At 33.1% G+C, this 23666-nt stretch overlaps 3 protein-coding genes across 3 annotated transcripts; all 3 read right to left on the reverse strand.

Annotated features, from left to right (window-relative positions):
* Positions 1-4710: 4710 nt before the first annotated feature.
* On the reverse strand, positions 4711-6506 carry LOC110670575 (UDP-glycosyltransferase 88A1-like). Its single transcript, XM_021832667.2, has one exon. The coding sequence runs from the start codon at positions 6244-6246 to the stop codon at positions 4822-4824; it is 1425 nt and encodes a 474-aa protein (XP_021688359.2). The 5' UTR covers positions 6247-6506; the 3' UTR covers positions 4711-4821.
* Positions 6507-11619: 5113 nt separating this feature from the next.
* On the reverse strand, positions 11620-13322 carry LOC131172659 (UDP-glycosyltransferase 88A1-like). The gene has a single exon (XM_058134099.1). It carries the CDS (start codon positions 13149-13151, stop codon positions 11733-11735), a length of 1419 nt encoding a protein of 472 aa, XP_057990082.1. The 5' UTR covers positions 13152-13322; the 3' UTR covers positions 11620-11732.
* A 2215-nt stretch (positions 13323-15537) lies between these two features.
* Positions 15538-17319, reverse strand: LOC131172658 (UDP-glycosyltransferase 88A1-like). The gene has a single exon (XM_058134098.1). It carries the CDS (start codon positions 17289-17291, stop codon positions 15687-15689), a length of 1605 nt encoding a protein of 534 aa, XP_057990081.1. The 5' UTR covers positions 17292-17319; the 3' UTR covers positions 15538-15686.
* Positions 17320-23666: the final 6347 nt, after the last annotated feature.

Below are 23666 nucleotides of genomic sequence, written 5' to 3' on the forward strand. Positions count from 1 at the left end.
ATTTAACTATTTTAAATTTTTATGAATAAAATATATTAAATTTAATTTTAAAATAATTTAATAGTTTTCCATAATATCAACCAATAAATAAAGACATTGAGTTTAGCTGTAAATAAATAAGCCTAATTAATTAGTCACTAGCCAAGAACCATCCACGAAACTTAGATGATGATGGGCAGAAATAACACAGGTACTTGATCCTTGGCCTTATCTCTTTTTTTAAATTCCACACATATGCTTTTTTATTATTATTATTTATTAATTATTTCTTTATATTCGTTTTATTGTCCATAAAAGACTAATTTATTCGGATTCGTATTCTCTCAACAATATCTTTTTTGAAAATTAAACTTGAAATTTTCTTTAAAAAATATGATAAATTTTATCACTGCACTCAACATTTATTGATCATCCGTTACTCCAAATGAGTGCAATTGCTTATACTTGTCATTAAATTTATCAAGACAGTATAAAATTTAATACATATATATAAATTGTATAAGGAAATTAATTAATTTTTCAAAATTTTCTTATTACGTAATTACTGCACTTTCTATTTTTGAAGTAATTAACGTACTTTCTGTTTATATTTTTTTTACACAGTTTAAAAAAAGAAATTTTATAAATATATCAATTTCATTAATTTCAAAGTACTACTAAAAATTTAAAAAAAATGATAAAAAAAATTTTAATCAATCAATAAAAATTATATTCATAATTTTTATGAAGTTTAATTAAAAATCATTATCTTATTACTAATTAAATAATATATATGAATTTAGAAAATCCGTAAACAGTAATGATTCAGAACTAACTCCAAACAAATGGATTTAAAGAATTGAATAAGGAAAATGTTAAATATAGTTGGGTGATAATGATATGATTGTAGAATTTGAATGTTTTTTCTTTTTTTTTAAGCAAAGAGATTGAAAGACTGAGAACTCAAACTTGAATTTGTCAGATGAGTGATATATTTTCGACTATTGAATCAAACTAGATTAGGCATAGAATTTCAATTATTAATTAATGTACAAAAATCTTACATATTTTATATAGTAACATATAAAGATTCACATCAAAATTGCACAATCGTATTACTCATGATTATATAAAATAAATTAAAAGAAAATATAATTTTTGATAAAAAAAATTGATATAAATAGATTCACAATAAATACATAAATAAAACTCTGTATAGGTTGTTTGCAATTTTATTCATAATTAATCACAATCAAGTTCTTAATTTCAAAAAATCACAATCAATTATATATTAATTGAAGTATATATAGATTCCTATCACAATAAAGCTAGTTGGTTAGGAATATACATATATATATATATATATATATATATATATATATATATATGTATGGGATTGAGGACTTAAACTTAGGTGAATAATAATGTTTTCAACCATTAAATCAAGTCAAATTAAGCTATTATGATCACCATTTATTGTTCTTAATTTCAAAAAATCACAATCAAGTTCTAAATTAATTGAAGTATATATAGATTCCTATCACAATATAGCTAATTGGGTCTGGAATATGCATATATGTGTTATGATATATACTTTTTTTGATAGAGGGATTGAGGACTTAAACCTAGGTCTGTTAGGTAAATAATAATATTTTTAATCACTGGACCATGCCAAACTAAGCTGTTATGTTAGTATTATCACTCTATGCAATTTATGTAAAGAAAAACTTAAAATTTTGAGATAAATGAGAAATGGAAAGTGAAATTAATTAATTAATGGATATATAAATGAAAATGTAAAGGGAGAAAGAGAAAGAACAAAAAAAATTTAGACTGCAAACCCTAATTGTTATATAATGTGGAGATCAACTTCAATTTTAATACCTAAACATAATGGAAATAATCCCAACACTAAATCCCTTAAATTCCATGCATCCTTTCTATTTTCTTTCTTTCACCTTTATAAAATGATTTTGTGTGTAAATTGAAAATCGCTATCATATATGCTTAAATCATAGTCATTAGCCATAAGTCAATGATAATAATTTGAGAATCATTATATCTTCTTCCATTATCATAGCATAAAGCAGGGGTTTGATTACGTTTGCAATGAATAAAAACCACTACCTTAAATATATGTAAATTATTAGTATTGTAATAGTTTTAATACCAAATTTATTAAATTTTTAACATAATTTATCAATTAATTTACAACGATTTTAAACTATTTCATAGCTGCGTAAAGGCAATAGTTGTATAGTTGCTGCAAGGAAATCGTTGCCTCAAATCTAATATGCAATATTATGCTTATTGATTTAATTAAGTAGCTAGGCTAGAAAAAAATAAAATTAAAATGTTATAAAAGCTATTTCTATTAATCGTATAATTTTAAATTTTGATATATTTATTTTACACTAAAATTAATTTCAAAGCTCAAAAGTGTCAAAAAATTGAATAAATTCTATTATTGATTGTTTTAAGAGTATGAAATAATTTATTCTTATTAATCTATTTTTTAAAAATAAATACTTAAAATTTATTCTTATCTTTTCCTCCTTAGCTCTAAATCTTGTCAAGAGGCTGCCTTGCTTTCTTGTAGAGCTACAGAAACCGACAACTGCATGGTCTCCGTTGAGATCCTTCAACGATGGTTGAATGGGTTGGCTTCCTCTGTATTTGCTGGTGAGTTTATTTCTTTGTTTGGGTGGAGCATTTGTGCTGAAATTCTCCTTCCTCGACCTAAGTGTTTGCTGATTGGCGTTGCAGTTTCCTCACTGATGGTTTCGCATCTCACAGGTCGAATCACCTATGGTTGATAGAAAATGGGTTTTTGGGCTCTCCATTCTTAAGTTTTCAGAAGATTAGGCTTGCTGGGCTTTAATTAATTTGCTTGTGCCTAGATTTTTCATTTGTTTATTCGAGGCTGTTTCTTATTTGGGCTGCAGGCCTAGTTTGGTACACTTCCCTTTTTTAATGAATCTACCATTAACTTTGGAAAAGAAAATGTTCATGGAAAATCAATTACGGCTCAGTTTTGATGGGCTAGTGTTTGAACACTGGATGAAGCCTGGAAGACAGATTAAGTTGTTGTTCTTATTAAATTTTTAATCTTTTTAAAGCTTCATTGATCTGTTAATATTTTAATTGTGAGTGTTTACAATTCTTGATTCTCCTTAATCAAATTAAAAATAATTGAAATTAAAAAAAATTACAAAAACTCAATAGCATTTAATTAATTTTATTAATAAAAAAAAAATACTTCCTTCATCATTCCAAAACAGCACAACCCACAAGAAGAAGATGACGGGCATCTCCTTCTCAGACTGGGAATTGGACGTGGCTCACCGGCTTCTGCAACTAAGCAAGGTCTACACCCTCCACCACCAGAGTGGTGGTCACGGAAGTGGCAATGAAAGTGAAGAGATTTTTGGAGAGGAAGAAGATGGGTCTCCTAAACGAAGGATAAAGAGATTGAAACTAGTTGATTAGATTTACAAATCCACTAAACCCATTACTTGCTAGAAAAGGATGATGAGGAGTTCATAGATATTTGGCTGTTAAATTATTACACAGAGATTGAAGGCTTAAATCACCGAGCGTGGTAGTTTAGTAGTTATTTGGTGAGACGTCCGTCCCATCTTACTTTTGACTCCCCACATTAGTATTGAGTATAATGACTAAATATTGTATTTGATTTATCGCACAAGGTGCTATATCAAATTAGGTGGCAGGTTCCTTTCTTTGGGATTGAGTTAAATCGAGAACGTCAATCAGTAACTTTGGGACTGGGACTATAACATTTATACCTGGAGAGCCTATTTTTTTCATTTTCAACAAAAAAAAAAAGTTAGAAGGCCTGAAAATTTTATATCTGCTTGTTTCCTAATATTAATTAAACAATGTAAATTAATTGGATCGTATCGATTATGATAATATTTAGTTAATTTGTATTTACAATTTTTTTATTTTCAAAAAAAAAAAGTTAAAGGCCCGAAAATCTTTATTATCTCCTTGTTTCTTAAAATTAATTAAGCAATCTAAATTAGTTGGAATCATATCGATTATGATAATTATTCGTTAATTTATATTTATGATTTTCAGGAAAGGATGGGTATAAAAAATTTATTTAGTGTAATTATGATATGTATAATGAATATATTTTAATTATTAATTATATAAAAATTATATACGAGTCATTACAATTAATAATTATAATATAATTATTATATTTTAAAACTTTTCGTATAATGCTTGTAATACTATTACTTGATTTTTGGCTTTGACTGGCTACGTAGCTCTTTCAAATTTGTGAGACATTAATTTAGATTTATTCAATTAGTGAATAATCTGTAAAATTTACTATAATCTATCGATTAATAATATATTCTGATTCTGAATATAGAGAGCTTCTTCTTTCCTATACATATACTTTTAAAAAAAAAATCAGATATACTTACATAATTTTATTATAAAATTATTAGTTTAATATTATTATAGAGTAGAAGCCAGTAATGGAAAAATAATTAGAAAGTTTTAAAAATTTTATTAATATTTTATTTGAATTAATATATGTAAAATAAATTAAAAAATATTATATAATAAATACATTAAAAATTTATTAAATAAACATGTGGTAGAACCTTTTATGCATAGGCCGTAATTAAGTATGATTTTTTAAAATCTCATATCGAATATAAAAATTAGTGTGCATCTGTTACTGAAATTTCAGACTTTAATAAAATTATTAAATTTTTATTAAGGAGCGTTTCCTGTTCATGATAAAGTAGAAATTAGAAGGACAGAATCCATGATCTGAGTGAAAATCTGACTCGACTCAACTCATTAACGCTTCCATGACTCAACGAGTCTAGACATTGCAAAACGCGAGGAACCACCCTCACTCACTGCTGCCTTGGCTGCTTTTTTCATAGCAATGGTTCGCTCCCTAACTGAGTTACCGGATTCCGACTGCATCAACTGATTAACTCGCTTCTCCACCTCCAACGCAGTTACAAACCCGTTCTCGTCTTCCTTCATTGGCAAAGCAATTTTTATTTCTTCAACCAACATCAACCTATTGAACTTTTGCTCTGCGTACAGCGGCCACGCCACCATCGGCACTCCAGCACACACGGCTTCAAGCACCGAGTTCCACCCACAATGAGTCACAAAACCACCAACCGAGTTATGATTCAATACTGCAACCTGAGGAGCCCATGACTTCACCACGAGTCCCCTCTCCTTTGTACGATCCAAGAAACCATCAGGAAGCAATGCGTTCAAATTTGGGTCTGGATGGGCTGAGATGGCTAAGCTTTGATTATCAGAGGGTGGATTTCGCACGACCCACAAGAACCTCTGGCCACTTCTCTCTAGCCCAATAGCTATTTCTCTTAATTGTTCCATTGAGAACAGCCCCAAGCTTCCAAAACACAGAAAGATAACACTTTGACTTGGTTGAGAATCAAGCCAGGTTAAACATTGATCTGTTGCACCATCACTAGCATTTTTGGTCACTATTAATGGGCCAATGGAGTAAACAGGAGGTGTGGTACTATTGGGTATGCAAAGTCCATCTGATATTGCCTTGAGAGCTCTGGCCTCCAGCAATTCAAAGGTGTTCACTATAATTCCTGCTGATTTTGGGAAGCAGAAAGCCATGTCCAGAAAGTATTCGTAGGCTTTATTGTTGCGATCACTTACTGCCGAAGAAAAATCGGAGGAAAATATTGGTGGAACACCCGGCATGTGAATAAAGGTGTTCAGATCTTTGAAACTTTTGGTAGTGTTCTGATGAAGGGTCGGAAAATACATGGAAGTAGCAAGAGACCCGCCACCAGAAGTATAAAAGAAATAGCCAGGGATGTTAAGTTGGGAGGCAAAAGATAGAGAAGCAAAACAGAAGAAGTCCATAATGAAGGCTTTAATTTTGTGAGTTCTGGAGATGGAGAGAAGGGCTTGGTGAACATGAGGATTGCTGAGACGGAGGACTTCAAAGATGAGAGTTTCAGGGTGTGTGCCGGTGGTGGAAGGGAGGGTAATGGTGGGAAGATGGTGGAAGTAAATTGAGGGAATGGTGGCAGCGACATCAGCAATGTAGGAGGTAGTGGAATCGGCATCGTAAGGGGCAGAGATAACGAGTATATGAATGGAAAGGGAAGGTTGGAAGTTGAGAATGAGCTTGCCAAGCTCTACCATAGATATAAAATGGCCTATGGCCGGTGACGGAAACAGAACTAACGCATCATCAATAGCTACAGCCTGCATGTTGTTCTTACGGCTATCCTCCTTCTGCTCGATCGATGAAACGATCCTCCTTCAAATCCAGGTTCTGTCTAGCTTATGATCAGAGATTGGAAGATGGACCACTGACGTAGTTCTTTTAACTGGCTGGCTTGGAGGAGATTACAAATGACAAGTGAATGACGATGTTTTATTATTATTAAAACATATATGTTAAAATAGCAATTTATCTTTGGTTTTTTTAATCCTTGATTTTCTGGAGGTTGCACTGCTTAAATACAAGAAATTCCTAAAAAGGCGTGTGTAGTGCTCTGACAAGTCTGATTTCCTGCTTTCCTGCTTTCAGGGCACGTAAAATTACTGGAAAAAACTTGGCTATATACACAGTAGGCCCCTGCAAATGGACACTTGCTTTCTGAAATATTTTTACTTTTAAACACACGTAAATTTGTATAATTAAAAAAGACTGCAAGAATTGTGATTAAATAATGATAGAAAGCACCTTTAATTATTAATAGAAAAATGACATGATTTTTTTGATACAAGAATAAATTTATTAACAGAATTAAAATAAAAAAATTAATTTATTAATCAAATCTCATACATAACTAAATAATTATGTAATTTTCCCTTTTATATAGTAAAGCTTTGTCAATTTTAAAAATGTTATAATAAGGTTAATTATTAAATCCCCAGAATATTAAAAAAAAGTGTTTATTTAAACATAAATATTTAATTTTTCTTTATTTATAAAGAAAAAAAAATCTATATTTTTTTATAAAAAAACATATGCTCCAGGAGCTACTAAAAATCCCTCCTCTTACACACCTTCTCACAATCTGAAGCCCTTCTCCCCCACCGATCCATCTTCCCAATCTTATCCTTCCCCGGGGCAGTGAACTTTTTTTCGCTCATCTTTACCATTTCTCAATATCTGCCTCTTCCTCTCCCCCTTCGTTGCCGACTACGATCAGTCGGCATAAAATATGGAAACGGTGCTCTTTGCCAACAACCTTCTCATCACATCCTAACCCCCCATGTGGTAATATTTTATTTAGCACCACTTTCGATATACAAAGCCATCGTCATGCATGTTTTCCCAACAAGAATTGAGTGTGGTGGCGTTGCTCCATAGTCCTCCCATGCCTGCTTAGGGTTGAATATTCGATTCAAATTAAAACTAAATCGAATTGAACTGAACTAAATTAAATCATGAAAATTGCATTATATATTTTAGAAATCGAATTGAATCAAAATAGATGAAAAACAAATCGAACCAAACCACTATATTTTAGTTTGATTTGATTCAAATTGATCGATTTTTATTTTTAATTTTTTTTTAATTTAGACTTGATCTTTAAGTTATTTAATCTAATTTTGACATTGATTTGAACCTAATAACCATTAATCAATGAAATTAAATAATTTATATATATATAATTACATATAATTCATAAATTTTCTATAAAAATAAATCAATTCAAAAATCAATAAACCTATTCGGTTCAGTTCGGCTTAACCAATTTTTTTTTCTCTTTAAAACTAAACTAAACTTAAATAACTGAAATTTTTATAATATAAAATCAAATCGAACCGAATCATATTAAAAATCAAATCAAATTATCAAATTAGGACAATTTAATTCGATTTATTCGATTTGAACTGAATAATACTCACCTCTATACCTATACCTGCTTACCCACACTCTTTCCGTCGGCCTTGTCATTTTTCTTTTACATTCAAGAGAAGTGTTCAAGATCACAAGGGATCGGCTACGGACGAAGCGGGAATTTTAAATCGAAACAAGTAAACTATTGAATTTTTTTTTTGGAAAAATGAATTTTAAAAATTAAATAAAAATAATATAATAAAATACTTATTTAAATTAATTATTAAAATAAAAAGTTAATCACTTAAATTTTTTTCTTTTTAATTTATAAGTAAAAAAATGTTATAAATAAATTAACATATAAAATTAATTTTAAAATTTTATAGACTAATTTAATTAACTCATAAATTAAAACAAAAATCTTCTCACTCTAAATTAGTCCATTTACTTTGAAAGGAAGAGTCTTCAGTGAGTGACATTTACTTGAATAAAACAAGGCGTAAGGTCGTCATGTCTTTTTCTGACAGGATAAGGGTGGTGTAACGCGCATTACAATGACCCTGATGTGTATGTGGAGGCGAGCTGTGGATTGGGCATGGCCATATATGTTTGGAATTAATCTGAATGATGATAAGGCTGAAAGCTATCCAATTGAGAGAAAATTGGCTATTCAATCACGTAACGTTTTGGTGGGGGACATATTATACTGTATTTCTTGCTTTTTTGGCGCTGACTGGCTTTGCAGGTCTTTGCACTTGAAACATCATCTGGGTTGTGCTTCATTTAATCTAGAATCTTATCAACATTTGTCTACTCCAATTCTCAAGCTTTTTTTCAATTGTGGTGGATGATTTGCATGTGATGGATTTGGAGCGGCTTATTTGGATAGATTTAGAGTTTAATTTTATTTTATTTTTAATTTCTTATATATAATGAGATTAAAAAAAACATGACAAAAAAATTGATTCATTTAATAAAACTTATGCTCTAAAGTTAAAAAAAAACTTAATTTTTTAATTAAAATTTGAAATAATAATTTTTTATTATTTTTTTAAATTAAAATTTAATAACTATTGTCAAAATAAAAGCATATAATATGGTAAAAATTATAAAGAAAATCTATGATTTAAGTATTAGTGGAATACACAAGTTCACTCCTAATTTTTATATGGTTCGCTCCCTAACTGAGTTAACTCGCTTTACAAACCCGTTATCGGCTTCTTTCACTGGCAAAGCAATTTTCATTTCTTCCACCAACGTCATAAATCCACCCACCAAGTTATGATTCAATACTGCGATCTGGGGAGCCCATGATTCTCCATGAGTCCCCTGTCCATTTTATGATCCAAGAAACCATTAGGGAGCAATGAGTTCAAATATGGGTCTGTCTCACTGGGTTGAGATGGCTAAGCTTCGGTCAATAGAAGGTGGATTTCGCACTACCCACAAGAACTTTTGGCCACTTGCTATTTCTCTTAATTGTTCCATTTGAGAACCTCCCCAAGCTCCAAGAACACAGAAGGACAAGTAGACAACACTTTAACTCGGTTGCGACTCGAACCAGGTTGAGATGGCTAACCAGGTCGATATAGTAAAGAGATGTGGAACAACTTGGTATGCAGAATCCATCAGAAATTGCCTTAAGAGCTTTGGGCTCGAGCAATTCAAATATGTTCACTATAATTGCCACTGATTTTTGAAAGCAGGTGGCCGTGTCTAGAAAGTATCCATAGCTTTTTATTGTGGCGATAAAGGCAAGTCAGAGGAAAGTAACGGCGGCAAACCTGGCACATGAAGAAAGATGTTAATATCTCTGAAACTTCTGGTAGTGTTTTCATGAAGGGTCCGAAGATGCACGAAAATAGCAGGAAACCCCGCAGAAGTAACGAAGAAATAGCCAAGGATTTGTTTTAAAATCATCCCTTCCACATTATTTAAAATAAATAATATTAATCACTGTGGACTTATTCTGTTTTGCTCCTCTATGTTTCTATTTTGTTCCTCCTATGTTGCCACCCAACCTAAGATAATAATTTTAAACCATTATCACTATTGATAATAATGGATTTCAAGTAAGTTTCATCCTAATCAACTATTAGAATTTATTTAGTATTTATATTTAATAGAACTCACAAATTAATCATAGATATAAGTTAAAAAATGATTTGATCCTTAAATTTCATTTTTATTAATAATTTAGTTCTCATATTTTATTTTTATTAACAAATTAGTCTCTATGAATAGTAAATATTGAAGACCAATTTATTAATAAAAGTAAAATGTGAGGACAAATTGTTAAACGAAAATAAAATTTAAGTGTCAAATTGTTATTAAACTTAAACTATGGATTAATTTGTAAGTCTTGTTAAACCTTAGGGAGGTAGTTGTAATTTACTCTTTGTAATAATCAGATAAAAATACAATTAATAAAATTCCAAATATATCCCAATGATAATAATAATTAACTCAAGGCGGCTTCTAATTAAATTACACTGTTTCTAACCGACTTAAATTCTATGACTTGCAGGATTAGGATTTCCCAGTCCACTTCGGACACGCTATAATGTTCTTCTGTATAAATATCAGACTAAATCCCAACTCCGATTCCATTCTCTTACTTTGTAAATCTTCAAGAAAATGGCAAAAAATCCTTCAACATTCCAAAACAACGCAACCCATAAGAAGAAGATGAAGAATATCTCCTTCTCTGAGTGGGAATTGGACGTGGCTCGCCTGCTTCTACGACTAAGCAAGGCCTACACCCTCCACCATCAGGGTGGTAGCCATAGCAGTGAAGAGATTTTCGGAGGAGAAGAAGAGGATGGGTATCCTAAGCCAAGGATCAAGAGGATGAAATTGATTGATCAGATTTACAAGTCCACTAAACCCATTACTTGCTAGAAAAGGGTGATTGAGGAGCTGATCAGCCTGCGGCAATATCTGTCTATCTGATAATTTATTCAATATAGCCATATAATCGTCGATTATAAAAAAACTAATATAAGTTTATTTCATTAATTTCATAATGCAACTATTGTATTTAAAATAAATTTATATTTTTATAAATAAATATTTAATATAAGTGATTCAACACTCTTATTTCTAAAATAAAATTAAATGCTCGATCCATCTGAAAAGAGAAAATATATATTGTGAACGTTTTGTCCCCTTAGAATAGAATTACTGCCAATGGGAGTGTTTTACCCCTTGTGGGCCAATCAAATATAATCATAACTTGACCTAAATGAATTAATCTTGATTCAGTAGACCGGGTATACCTATAAAATATTCAAAAAAAAATTTTAATATTTTTTAATTATTTTAATTAATTATAAATATTTTAATTAAATATATAACAACTTATAAACTTTAAATTAATTTATAAGTATTAGACGCTTATAAATTAATTATCATAAGATACTCTTGCACAAATTTAATATAATCGTATAATTTTAGTTTTTTAATAATTTTTTTACATTTATATTGAAATATTTTTTTTATTTTTTCAATTAGATATATATTGATAATTACTTTATATATATCAAAATTAATTTTCTTTTAGAATAATTTTACGAATATCTTGTTTATATACTTATTTAATATATTTAGAATTTTTAAATAATTTTGTAATATTCCTAACATTCTTAAAAAAAAAAAAACTCTCAATCTAATTAATTAGATTAATCATTTTGAGTTTCTTATACTAAGTAAATAGATAAATATATATATATATATATATATATATATATATATATATATATATATATATATATAAAGAGCCTTAACTATTACAGCACGAAACAACTAGCAATTATTAACGATTCAACACGTTACAGAAAGCCTGACTTATTCAACTCATAAACTATTACTCAAGTGAATAGAGAAACTGGCCGGATTCAACTCATTGACGATTCCATGACTCGGCCAGTCTGGACAATCCAACAAAGGAGGAACCACCCTCACTCAGTGCCTCCTTCGCTGCGTTTTTCATAGCAATTGTTCGCTTCCTAACCGATTTACCCGATTCCGACTCCATCAGCTCAATAACTCGCTTCTCCACCTCCAACGCAGTTACAAACCCGTTCTCTGACTCTTTCATCGGCAAAGCAATTTTCATTTCTTCCACCAACAATACCCTGTTGATCCTTTGCTCTGCGTACAGTGGCCACGCCACCATTGGAACTCCAGCACACACGGCTTCAAGCACCGAGTTCCACCCACAGTGAGTCACAAACCCACCAACCGAGTTATGATTCAATACTGCTACCTGGGGAGCCCATAACTTCACCACAAGTCCCCTTTCCTTGGTACGATCCAAGAAACCATCAGGAAGCAATGAGTTCAAATCTGGGTCTGGCTGAGCTGAGATGGCTAACCTTTGACTATTAGAAGGTGGATTACGCACTACCCACAAGAATCTTTGGCCACTTCTCTCCAACCCAATAGCTATTTCTCTTAACTGTTCCTTTGAGAACAGCCCCAAGCTTCCAAAACACAGAAAGATAACACTTTGACTCGGCTGCGAATCAAGCCAGGTTAAACACTCTGTCACACCATCTGTTTGATTTTTTGTCATAATTAATGGGCCGATGCAATAAACAGGTGGTGTGGTACTATTGGGTATGCAGAGTCCATCTGATATTGCCTTGAGAGCTCTTGCCTCCAGCAATTCAAAGGTGTTCACTATAATTCCTGCTGATTTTGAAAGGGAGGAAGCCACGTCTAGAAAGTATTCATAGGCTTTGTCGTTGCGATCAAGTACTGGCAAAATCATGTCGGAGGAAAATATTGGTGGCACACCCGGCACATGAAGAAAGGCATTCAGATCTTTGAAACTTTTTGTAGTGTTTTGATGAAGGGTCAGAAGATGCATGAAAATAGCAAGAAACCCAGCACCAGAAGTTAAGAAGAAATAGCCAGGGATGTTAAGTTGGAAGGCAACAGAAAGAGAAGCATAACAGAAGAAGTCCACAATGAAGGCTTTAATTTTGTGGGTTTTGGAGATGGAAAGAAGAGCTTGGTGGACATTAGGATTGCTGAGACGGAGTACCTCAAAAGTGAGAGTTTCATGGTGTCTGCTGCTGGTGGTGGTGGTGGAAGGGAGGGTGATAGTGGGGAGATGGTGGAAGCAGATTGAGGGAATGGTGGTAGCGACATCAGCAATGTAGGAGGCAGTGGAGCCAGCACTGTAAGGGGCAGAGATAATGAGTATGTGAATGGAAAGGGAAGGTTGGAAGGTGAGGATAAGCTTTCCAAGCTCCACCATAGATATCAAGTGGCCTATAGGCGGTGATGGGAACAGAACTACAGCATCATCCATAGCTGCACACCTGCAGAGTTTGTGTGTTTGGGATAGAGGAGGATTTATATGTGGAGGGATAGAGAAGTATTTATATGTGCAGACAGAGGGGTGAAATTATTGATAATATATTATATGGAAAACCTTTTAAATTTATGTCAATCATAATAAAAATTTAGAAAATCACATTTTCCAAAATTCTCTTATTACTAAATAGAAATTTTTGTATGAATTAATTCATTATAAATTCAATATATATAATATAATGAAACTCATTTATTAAATACATGAATCTCATATATTTATATTTTTTATTTATATTAAATTTAATTTAATCTTTACTAAATTACTATCTCAACAAAAAGTCAAATGAAAAATCAAAATTGTAATTTTACACGTATACTGGTTGATAGCTATATATTTGACAAATTGAGTAGAATTTAAGTGCTATATGCAATGAATTAATTGCATGAATTATTGGTTGGAATATAAATTCTCTAACACATGTGGCTCACACGCAACTCATATAAAGCCCACGATTCATTCAGTATGGCCCAATTGTTACAATTTTTTAATCAACTTGGTCAATCCCATTCAAGTTTGTGCACAAATTTTTTTATAGGAGATTAAACACTTAAATCTTGCACATGCTAAGTGAGTTGAATTTAAAATTTTAAAATTAACTGGATTAATATAATTTTTAATTTATTAATTAAATAATTAAATTTTTTCAAAAAAAAATAACATTTTAGGATTTTTTTTTAAAACTAACATTATAGGGAACACGTTAGTCACCATCATCTCTAGATCAAAGATGCATCTTATCCTCCACTTTGATTGAGTGCAACATTATTTATAATATATCATATCAAATAATTTTTTTTATATCATATCGTATAATATAATATAATATAATTTTTATTATTAATATATTTAAAAAAATAATATGATATATGATAGTTTAATGATTTTTTTATTTAATATAATAAATAAATATAAAAATTAGTAAAATATAATTTATTATTGTTTTATATATATAAATAATTTAAAGATATTGATGCATGCATTTTATATCATCATTTAGGTATAATTTTTACACATAATTTACCCTTATTCATAGCTATTACTATAGATATTAGGATATTTTTAGTTAATTTTGCCTTTTTACACTTCTTAGTTTAATTTTTAGAATTTATTTGTTTTATAGGTTAAATTTGGAGAATTTTAGTATATTTTGATCAGAGCAGCCATTTGGAAGAAATTAAAGTTGAATTGTAAAATTTTGAAGTTGAGTTAAAGAAACCGAAAGTTGCACAACCTGTGACACAGCTTGTGTCATTGTCAGATATGAAGTTTTTCTCGGGCAGAAGGTTTCACAACCGATTCAGCTTGTGTCGTTTTAATGAAAATGGCTAACGTGGCATTTTCATCCCTCTGATTTAATAAATCACTTTCTCCAGAATCTTTTACCTTTTTACTCATTCTAGGGCAGACATCTAAACCATATAAAAACTTCTTTTTCTCTTTCTTTCCAAAAAAGAGAAAAACAAGGAGATTTTGCAAGAGAAAGAGAGACAAAGGAGAGAAGCACGTGAAATCTGGTCTTGCTGCAGCAAAAGGGACGCCTTCTGCAACATTCCAGCAGCAGATTCTTCATCATTTTACTGGGTTTTTCTGTTCCTTAGCTTAGATTTTCATTATTTCTTCATTTCTATACTTGGGTTTGTCTTGAAACCATGATTTGTGTGTAGATCTTTGAGATTCTAAAGATGGATTTGTAAATATTGTTTTGTATTGTGGTTTTTGAATTGATTTAGTCATTTAAATGAGATTTGCTGCATTTTGATTTATTGCTTGTGAGCTTGTTGCCTTGCTTGATGAATGGATCCTCATTAAGTTAAGTTTTAATCCTTAACAGATGGACTAAAAAGTGAATGTTTGGGATAGATAATCTTGTAATAAACTTAGTTTTTTTAATGTTAGAGATAAGCTAAGAGGATTAAGGGGACTTTCAAAAATCAATTAGAGCTTTAATTAGGTTTTTATCAGGTTTGAAATACCGTGAAAACATGGTTTAATTTGATGAATACTAACTTTGAAATGCCTGAAAAAAGTTTAGATTTAATTTAGATTTAATTCCTCCCAATTTCATAATTAGCAATTTCAATTTAAATTTTGGTAATCTAGTTTAATTAATTTAGTTAATTGTTTGATTTAGCTTAAATTCCTCAAATACCAATTCTAAATTTTAAATTTTATTTTTTTTATATCTTTAAATTTTACCATTCTAATTAGTTTATCTTTTTATTTCCAATTTAAGCATAATTCCTTGTGAGAACGATATTATTTTTAAAACTATACTACTGTAACCCGTGCACTTGCGGAAGCTATTTCACAGCTAACACATCAGATATTTATTTAAATAAAAAATTTGAATTACTTTAATTGTTTTATTTAATTAAGATATTTTTAAATGCAGGCAAAGTTTTTTTTTTTTACTAAATTTATTAACAATATCAAAACCTTAACGCTTCCATGACCTCAATGCAGCCTGACTCAACTATAATGTTTCCATGACTCAACGAGTCTGGATAATACAACACGCGAGGAACCACCTTCACTCAATGCTGCCTTGGCTTCATTTTTCATAGCAATGGTTCGCTTCCTAGCAAAGTTACCTGATTCCGATTGCATCAACTCATTAACTCGCCTCTCCACCTCCAACGCAGTTACAAACCCGTTCTCGGTTTCCTGCATGGGCAAAGCAATTTTCATTTCTTCCACCATCATCACCCTATTGAATCTTTGCTCTGCGTACAGTGGCCACGCCACCATCGGCACTCCAGCACACACGGCTTCGAGCACCGAGTTCCACCCACAGTGGGTTACAAATCCACTCACGGAGTTATGATTCAATACTGCGACCTGAGGAGCCCATGACTTCGCCACGCGTCCCCTGTCCTTTGTACGATCCAAGAAACCATCAGGGAGCAATGAGTTCAAATCTGGGTCTGGCTGGGCTGAGATGGCTAAGCTTTGGTTATTAGAAGGTGGATTTCCCACCACCCACAAGAACCTCTGGCCACTTCTCTCCAACCCAATAGCTATTTCCCTTAATTGTTCCGTTGAGAACAGCCCCAAGCTTCCAAAACACAGAAAGATAACACTTTGACTCGGTTGAGAATCGAGCCAGGTTAAACATTGATCTTTTGCACCATCACTAGTACTTTTGGTCGCTATCAGTGGGCCGATACAGTGAACAGGAGGTGTGGTGCTACTGGGTATGCAGAGTCCATCTGAAATTGCCTTGAAAGCTCTGGGCTCTAGCAATTCAAAGGTGTTCACTATAATTCCAGCTGATTTTTGAAAGCAGGTGGCCATGTCTAGAAAGTATCCATGGCTCTTATCGTAGCGATCAATTAAGGGCAAAGGCAAGTCAGAGGAAAGTAATGGTGGTAAACCTGGCACATGAAGAAAGGAGTTAAGATCTTTGAAACTTTTGGTACTGTTTTGATGAAGGGTTGGAAGACGCAAGAAGATTGCAAGAATCCCAGCACCAGAAGTGAAGAAAAAATAGCCAGGAATGTTGAGTTGGATGGCAACAGGAAGAGAAGCAAAACAGAAGAAATCCATAATTAGGGCATTAATGGTCTGAGTTTTGGAGATGGAAAGGAGGGTTTGGTGGACATGAGGGTTACTGAGACGGATCATTTCCTCACAGGTGAGGGTTTCATGGAGCGTTGGGGTGGTTTTGGAAGGGAGAGTTATGGTGGGAAGATAGTGGAAATGCAATAAGGGAATGGAGGCAGTGACATTAGCAATGTAAGAGGCAGTGATTCTGCCACCGTGAGGGGTGGAGATAATGAGTATGTGAATGTAAAGGGAAGCTCGCCGGGCATGTATGAGCTTGGCAAACTCTATCATAGATACCAAGTGGCCTACGTTTGGTGATGGGTAGAGAACTATCGCTTCATCCATAGCTGTGTCTGTTTGTGCCTTGGCAATAGGAGATCTAGAGACGGAAATATATATGTGCATGCAGAGAAGAGATGGGTTGGTGGAATAATGCAGGTAATACAATTTATGTTTAATCTCAAATAAACATGTGTTATTGATATAAATATAATTATAATTACTCATAATATAATTGTAATTATTCATAAATTAAGTATGGTAGTAAAGCAAGCTCATGCACGTAGTTTATTAGTCAACAATCTGATTTTTTTTAACTCTTTACTAGATTATAATTTTTAATATCCCTAATTACATATGAATTTATATATTTGCTTTAATTTTAAAGCGAATTACAATTTGAGAAAATTATAATTTAATTAAATTGCTTCTTTCATTCTCAATATTCTCTCTCACAAATATGTGAAGTTTACTTTCTTCATTTTAAGAAAAATCCATATTTTTGCAAAAAAAAATGAAATATTAATTTTTTTATAATTTTTTTTAAAGACGAGGAAAATAATCTTCTAGATAATAATTAATTCTTTTTTATTTTGAATGACCGAACCTTCTATAACACTGTTCTTTCAAAAATTTACTATCTCCGCATAAGGGATTAAACCATCATAAAAATGAATGGAGAAATGATCACATTAACAATCTCCATTAATAAAATCCTATTACAGAAAAGAAAACAAGACCCGATAATAAAATATCAGAACTCGATATTAAGTAAAGAATCTCAAATTTATTCCTAATTAATACAAATCTAAGAGATAAAACTAAATCTATTTCAAATGAACACAAGTTTAATTATATTATCAACCACTAAATTATATATGTGTCAATCATTTATTAATAAGTATAAAATACTCAAACTGCTTTAACACTCATTTATTGATTTCATATAATGCTTTATTGTGTTTGGTGTATAAACAAAATTTTCTCCTTTAGAAATTGTAAATTAAAAATTTATAACAAATTAGATTTATTATTTACTCAGGCCAGAGTACTCCATGCACCGATTTCCTCTCGTCCCCATCATCCAACCACCGCAGAGAAATGGAAATGAAATTATAATTATTTCGCTAATTCAAGAAGAAACGAACGCATGCAGCAAACAAAATGATGGCAACTAATTAACTGCAGATTGAAATGAACAAGCAATGTTTATTATTCCTCATACACCTGACTATAACTCCTGATCCATCTAGCTTGCTGACGTTGATATACCTAGAGCTGGTCATGGCCGGTTCAGGGTTGGAATCCACTGTTTGATCGACCTCACAATTTGGGTTGGTTCTAATTCGTAATAATTTCAGTTCATTACATTTTCAATTCCATACAATTTTGATTCAATTTACAATTCGGCTCAATTCTAATAAAAACATGAAGGGATTCAAAATATATATATATTTTTTAATTATGAATTAGGCCGATTTCGTATTGAAATCGGCAGTTTTAGGCTGGCTCTTGTTTAGATTTAAAGCAAACTCTATACTTAAATCTTAAATCGATTCATATGGACCGAAACTATTAACCCGGATCAGTTCTAATCTGATTCACGATTCAAACAAGCCTATAGTTGAGTATAAGATATACCCAATAGTTGAATCAATTTCTTTATGTTATGAGAATTAAAGAAAAAAAAATGTAAAATTGGAGAAGAAACGAAGCCTATTTTGCTATAATTCTTTCATTTTCACTGAAAATTAAAGCAATGTTTTAATAATTAATGGCGTGCACTATTCAATTATAATTGAAAAAAAATTAATTAATTTCATTATTTTAATAAATGATAATATATTCAATTATAATTTAATTAATAATTCTTGAAATTTTCATTACTTTCTTGAATTGTCAATTTAAAATTAAATTTAAATAATTTCTTTTGTATATGTTAAAATTTTCATATTAATTCCGCCCTTATAATAAGGTGGTACATATTATTAAAATCTAGTCCAATTTATTATGAATTAAATTCCTGAGTATGCCAAGCTCAACCGATTAGGTTGATAAAGAGGTCATTAACTGTTCACCGTACCATACTCCTATGCACAGTACACCTGAAATTTCAGGACGGTGGGACGCCATTGTCAACAGAAACCCCAACCACCATCTTATTTTCCTTTATTATCGAAGCATCTCTCCAACCAATACCATATTTGCCTCAACAATATATATATCTCAAAGGCTTCCTGCCTAACAAGAAGTAACTCTCATGGTTGCCTTGAAAAAATAACCCTAATTGGATTTCTAATTGGGATTGAAGCTCGAGACACTATTGTCTTAACAAGATTTTAATACCATTAAAAAATTAAACTTTTTTTATATTATTAATTTTAATTAAAATTTAAACTCAAAATCTTATAATTCTTAAGACAACTCTAATATTATTGAAATAAAAAGTATTAATTAATATTTATTAGACTGATCATAAATTACACGTTAAAAAATAAAAATGAAATAATTTAAAAAGAGGCTACATGTAGTAAATTGTACAATGGAATTGAATTTTATTATAGTCACAAAATATTAATTTATTACAATTAAATCTCTTAGCTTTAATTTTATTTCACTAGGTTCAATTGGATAAATTTTCATAAGCTACTATATAATGAACATAAAAAATATTTTGATATACAACTCAACTCAACTAAGTATTTATTTCAAAAATTCAAGGTCGGCTATATGGATTCTCTTTCTCCACTCTAAACGATTTTGGGTTAAATCCTCGGAAATGTGTAATGCTTATAGGTCATGTTGTACTACTCTCATCAAAGTCAGTTTAGGTCTACTCTTTCTTTTTTTTTCTTTCTATCATCTAACCTAATGTGCTATACTTGTCTAATTGGAGCCTCCGTACGTCCACGCTTCACATGATCAAACCACCTCAATGTCCATTCTCTCAATTTATCCTTAATTGGCACTACTCCTACCTTTTCTCTAATACTCTCATTACGGACTTTTTCTAGTCTAGTATGGCTACTCATCCATCTTAACATTCTCATTTCAGCAACTCTAATCTTAGACACATACGATTCGTTTAGTGCCTAACACTCACTATCATATAACATAACCGATTGTATGGTTGTACAGTAAAATTTTGCTTTCAACTTATTGGGAATCTTGCGATCACATAAGATTCCTGTAGTACTGTCACGACCCAACCTCAGGGCCGGACCGGCACTAGGACCTGGGCCAGCCTAAAGCCCCCGAGGCCCGTAGTAAGCCTAACTGTTCATTAACCCAACTCTAAGGCCCATTTGGGCCCAATATCAAGAAAACAAACGGACAGAGTCCGGCCATAAAATGGACTTTCCAACGGGGAGTTTTTGACTCACCCGACCTGTAAACACAATAATACTCAATTGGGGAGCTCAGCTCACCCTCCACATACTCATCAGCATAAAAATAAATGGGAGCTCAACTCCCTCATCCAATCCATCAAACCGACATAGAATATTAAGTTTACAGGTACAACATGATCATAATATTACAGACCAAATTCAAATAAATACTGCTAACACATGCGAAAATTCTAGGAGTAAATAAAATTACACAAATATCGATAAACAACCTGCGAAGTATAAAAGCAGGTTAACCCAGAATAAAGTATCCTCCTGTGGCCTGTAAAAATTTTTGAACAGGAGTGAGCGTTCGACTCAGAGAGTAAAATATCAATCTTAACTATAATCTCTATAACTATCTGAACTAATGCACCCTGTAGAGTAAAATGCAACATAAACAACATTTTCACATCATAACATCAAAAAGGTAATTTGGAGCACTCACACACCCTGTAGTATCAATCATAACATATGGAGTGATCCTATCGACTCTCTTTAATCCAACACGTGCCGAATTACTCAAGCTCGGACTTCCACTTAATAACCAAATCGAGGGTCCCAATGAATTACTCAAGCCGTGACTACCCTCGAAGGATCGAGTCCCAATTACTCAAGCCGTGACTACCCGTCCTATCCATAGTCCACACCACATCACACGCACGCCAACGCACGCTGCTGCTCCAAATTACCACAACAACATCCATGGCACATCAGATTATGAATGCAACATAAATCGTGCCTAGAGTTTAACTGCATAAATATATGCATATAAGTGATGCATGGGCATGCTGAACATATAATAATATCGAAATTACAATTAAAATTAATATTTTACTCACAGACTTGTGATGGTCACCGAGGTGGCGGAGGAAGAAGGTCATCGGCTCACCCGACAATTTTATTACAATCATTTAATAAATTTGACTCAATACAAATAAAGAAAAGACCAATACGTCCTAAGTCGTGCGAAAATCCAGCAGAGTCTCCCCTATACCTAGGACCTACCCAACCTGCAAAAGGGCTAAAAACGCACTTCTATATTCACAATCCATATATCAACAGTTCAATCATATCACACAGCCCCTCCTGGGCCCATCAAATCAGTCATCCATCACAATACGCAAAATTTCAATTTAGTCCTTATTATTGATCATTTTTGCAAAAACTGCCCAAACAAGCTCTAAAAATTATAAAACTTTGCCCATGGTCCTTAGCAATATTACTAAGCTATTGCAAAAAGAATCGTAATTTTCTAAGCTACCACGAATATTTTATGGATTTTTAATCCTATTTAAGCACTAGAAAATTACGAAAAAACAAGGTTCGGGTTTACCTTTGCCGATTCCAACTTCGGGAACGCGCTCGGGACGTCTGACAATGGGGGGGCTAGCCAAAACCTCGGTCCAATTCGGGGACTTTTCCGTGCAGTCCATGCAGTCCGAAATTTGCGGACCAATCAGCTGTCAATTTCCGTGAATCGAGGGTACCTACACGAAGCCTATAACACGGGGGTTAGTACATAAATTTTTCAGAATTTTCTAAGCTCATTTAATGCTCGAAAATATACTGCGAAGTTCCGTGGGACCCACCGAAAAACGGTGTCGAAAAAATTTGAAATTTATGTCGTTGCGAAGCTCTCGTGAATGGAGCGTCTTTGGTGGCCTCGGTTTTCTCGGGGGATTCACGGTTTTCGAGAAATCTAGCCCAAAAGTCGAAATGGGCTAAAATCTTCCCGAGCAAAAATCGGACAATCCGCTCGATGGATTTCGGCGTTCTTAGTGTCTATGGAAAGCTCTCGCCGAGTAGATGATTTTGGACACAAGACCCGGTCCAATTGGTGGCCGGATCGGCCGGATTTGGCCGGGGAAGCTGGAGCGACGCAGCGTGCAGTGAAGCGTTCGCTCGTTTCCGGCCATTTAGGCGTGGCCCGGCCCATTTGGTGATTTGGCGTACGGCTGATTGCGTGGCCGGGTGGAGAGGAGAGAGAAACGAGAGAGAGAAGAGGGGAGGGAACGTCGCGCGTGGGAGGAAGAAAAAGAGAAGAGACCGGTCCGATTCGACCGGTCCGATTCGACCGGTCCGATCCGGTCCGGTTCGATTCGACCAGTTCGATTCGAAATACAAAATTTTGAATTTTTTTACTCTGCCTCGGGACCGAAAACGAGGTCCAAAAATTCCGAAAAAATTTCAGAAAACTCAGAAAAATACATAGACTCCAAATATATTTTTAGTTTTGCCACGTGGTCTTTAAATTAATTTATAAAAATCATCAAAGTTTATATTTTCGGAAAATCGAACCCGATTTTTAAAATCCGAAAAATCTCAAAAAAATTCCTAAAATTAAAATAAAATTAAAATACCAAAAATACTCATAAATAATAAAATTTAAAATCTTGGGGTGTTACATTCTTCCCCCCTTACAGAAAATTCGTCCTCGAATTTTTACACAAGGCAGAATAAAGCACATGATTATACATTGAACAGATAAGGGTACTTGCTGCGCATGTCCGTTCGACTCAGTGCACTCTTCCACTGACTGACTCCTCCACAAAACCTTAACCATAGGGATCTGCTTTGATCTCAGCTGTCTCACTTGGTAGTCCACTATGGCTACAGGCTGCTCCTCAAATGTCAAGTTCTCTTTTAGCTTTATCACATCCGGCTGCAGTACATGAGAAGGATCGGGAATGTATTTCCTGAGCATGGAGATGTGAAACACGGGATGAACGTGAGAAAGGTTGGGTGGTAGCTCCAACCGGTAGGCAACTGCTCCCACTCTATCAGTAACCTCAAAAGGTCCAATATACCGAGGTGCCAACTTGCCTTTCTTTCCAAACCTCATGACTCCCTTCATTGGAGAAACCTTCAGGAATACATAGTCACCCACTGCAAACTCCACATCCCTTCGTCTGGGGTCTGCATAACTCTTACGCCTCTTGAACGCAGCCCTCGATCGTTCTCGATTAAAGGAACTACCTCTGAAGTGTACTGCACTAGGTCTACATCATGCACCTTTGCTTCCCCCAATTCTGTCCAACACAGAGGAGACCTACACTTTCTTCCATATAGTGCTTCATAGGGTGCCATCCCTATACTGGAGTGATAACTGTTGTTATAGGCAAACTCCACCAAAGCTAGCTGCTCATCCCATTGACCTCCAAAATCCAATACACTCATGCGAAGCATGTCTTCCAGTGTTTGGATTGTCCTTCGACTGCCCGTCATGCGAGGGTGG

This window comes from Hevea brasiliensis, chromosome 14 (assembly GCF_030052815.1).
Source record: "Hevea brasiliensis isolate MT/VB/25A 57/8 chromosome 14, ASM3005281v1, whole genome shotgun sequence".
NCBI lineage: Eukaryota > Viridiplantae > Streptophyta > Magnoliopsida > Malpighiales > Euphorbiaceae > Hevea > Hevea brasiliensis.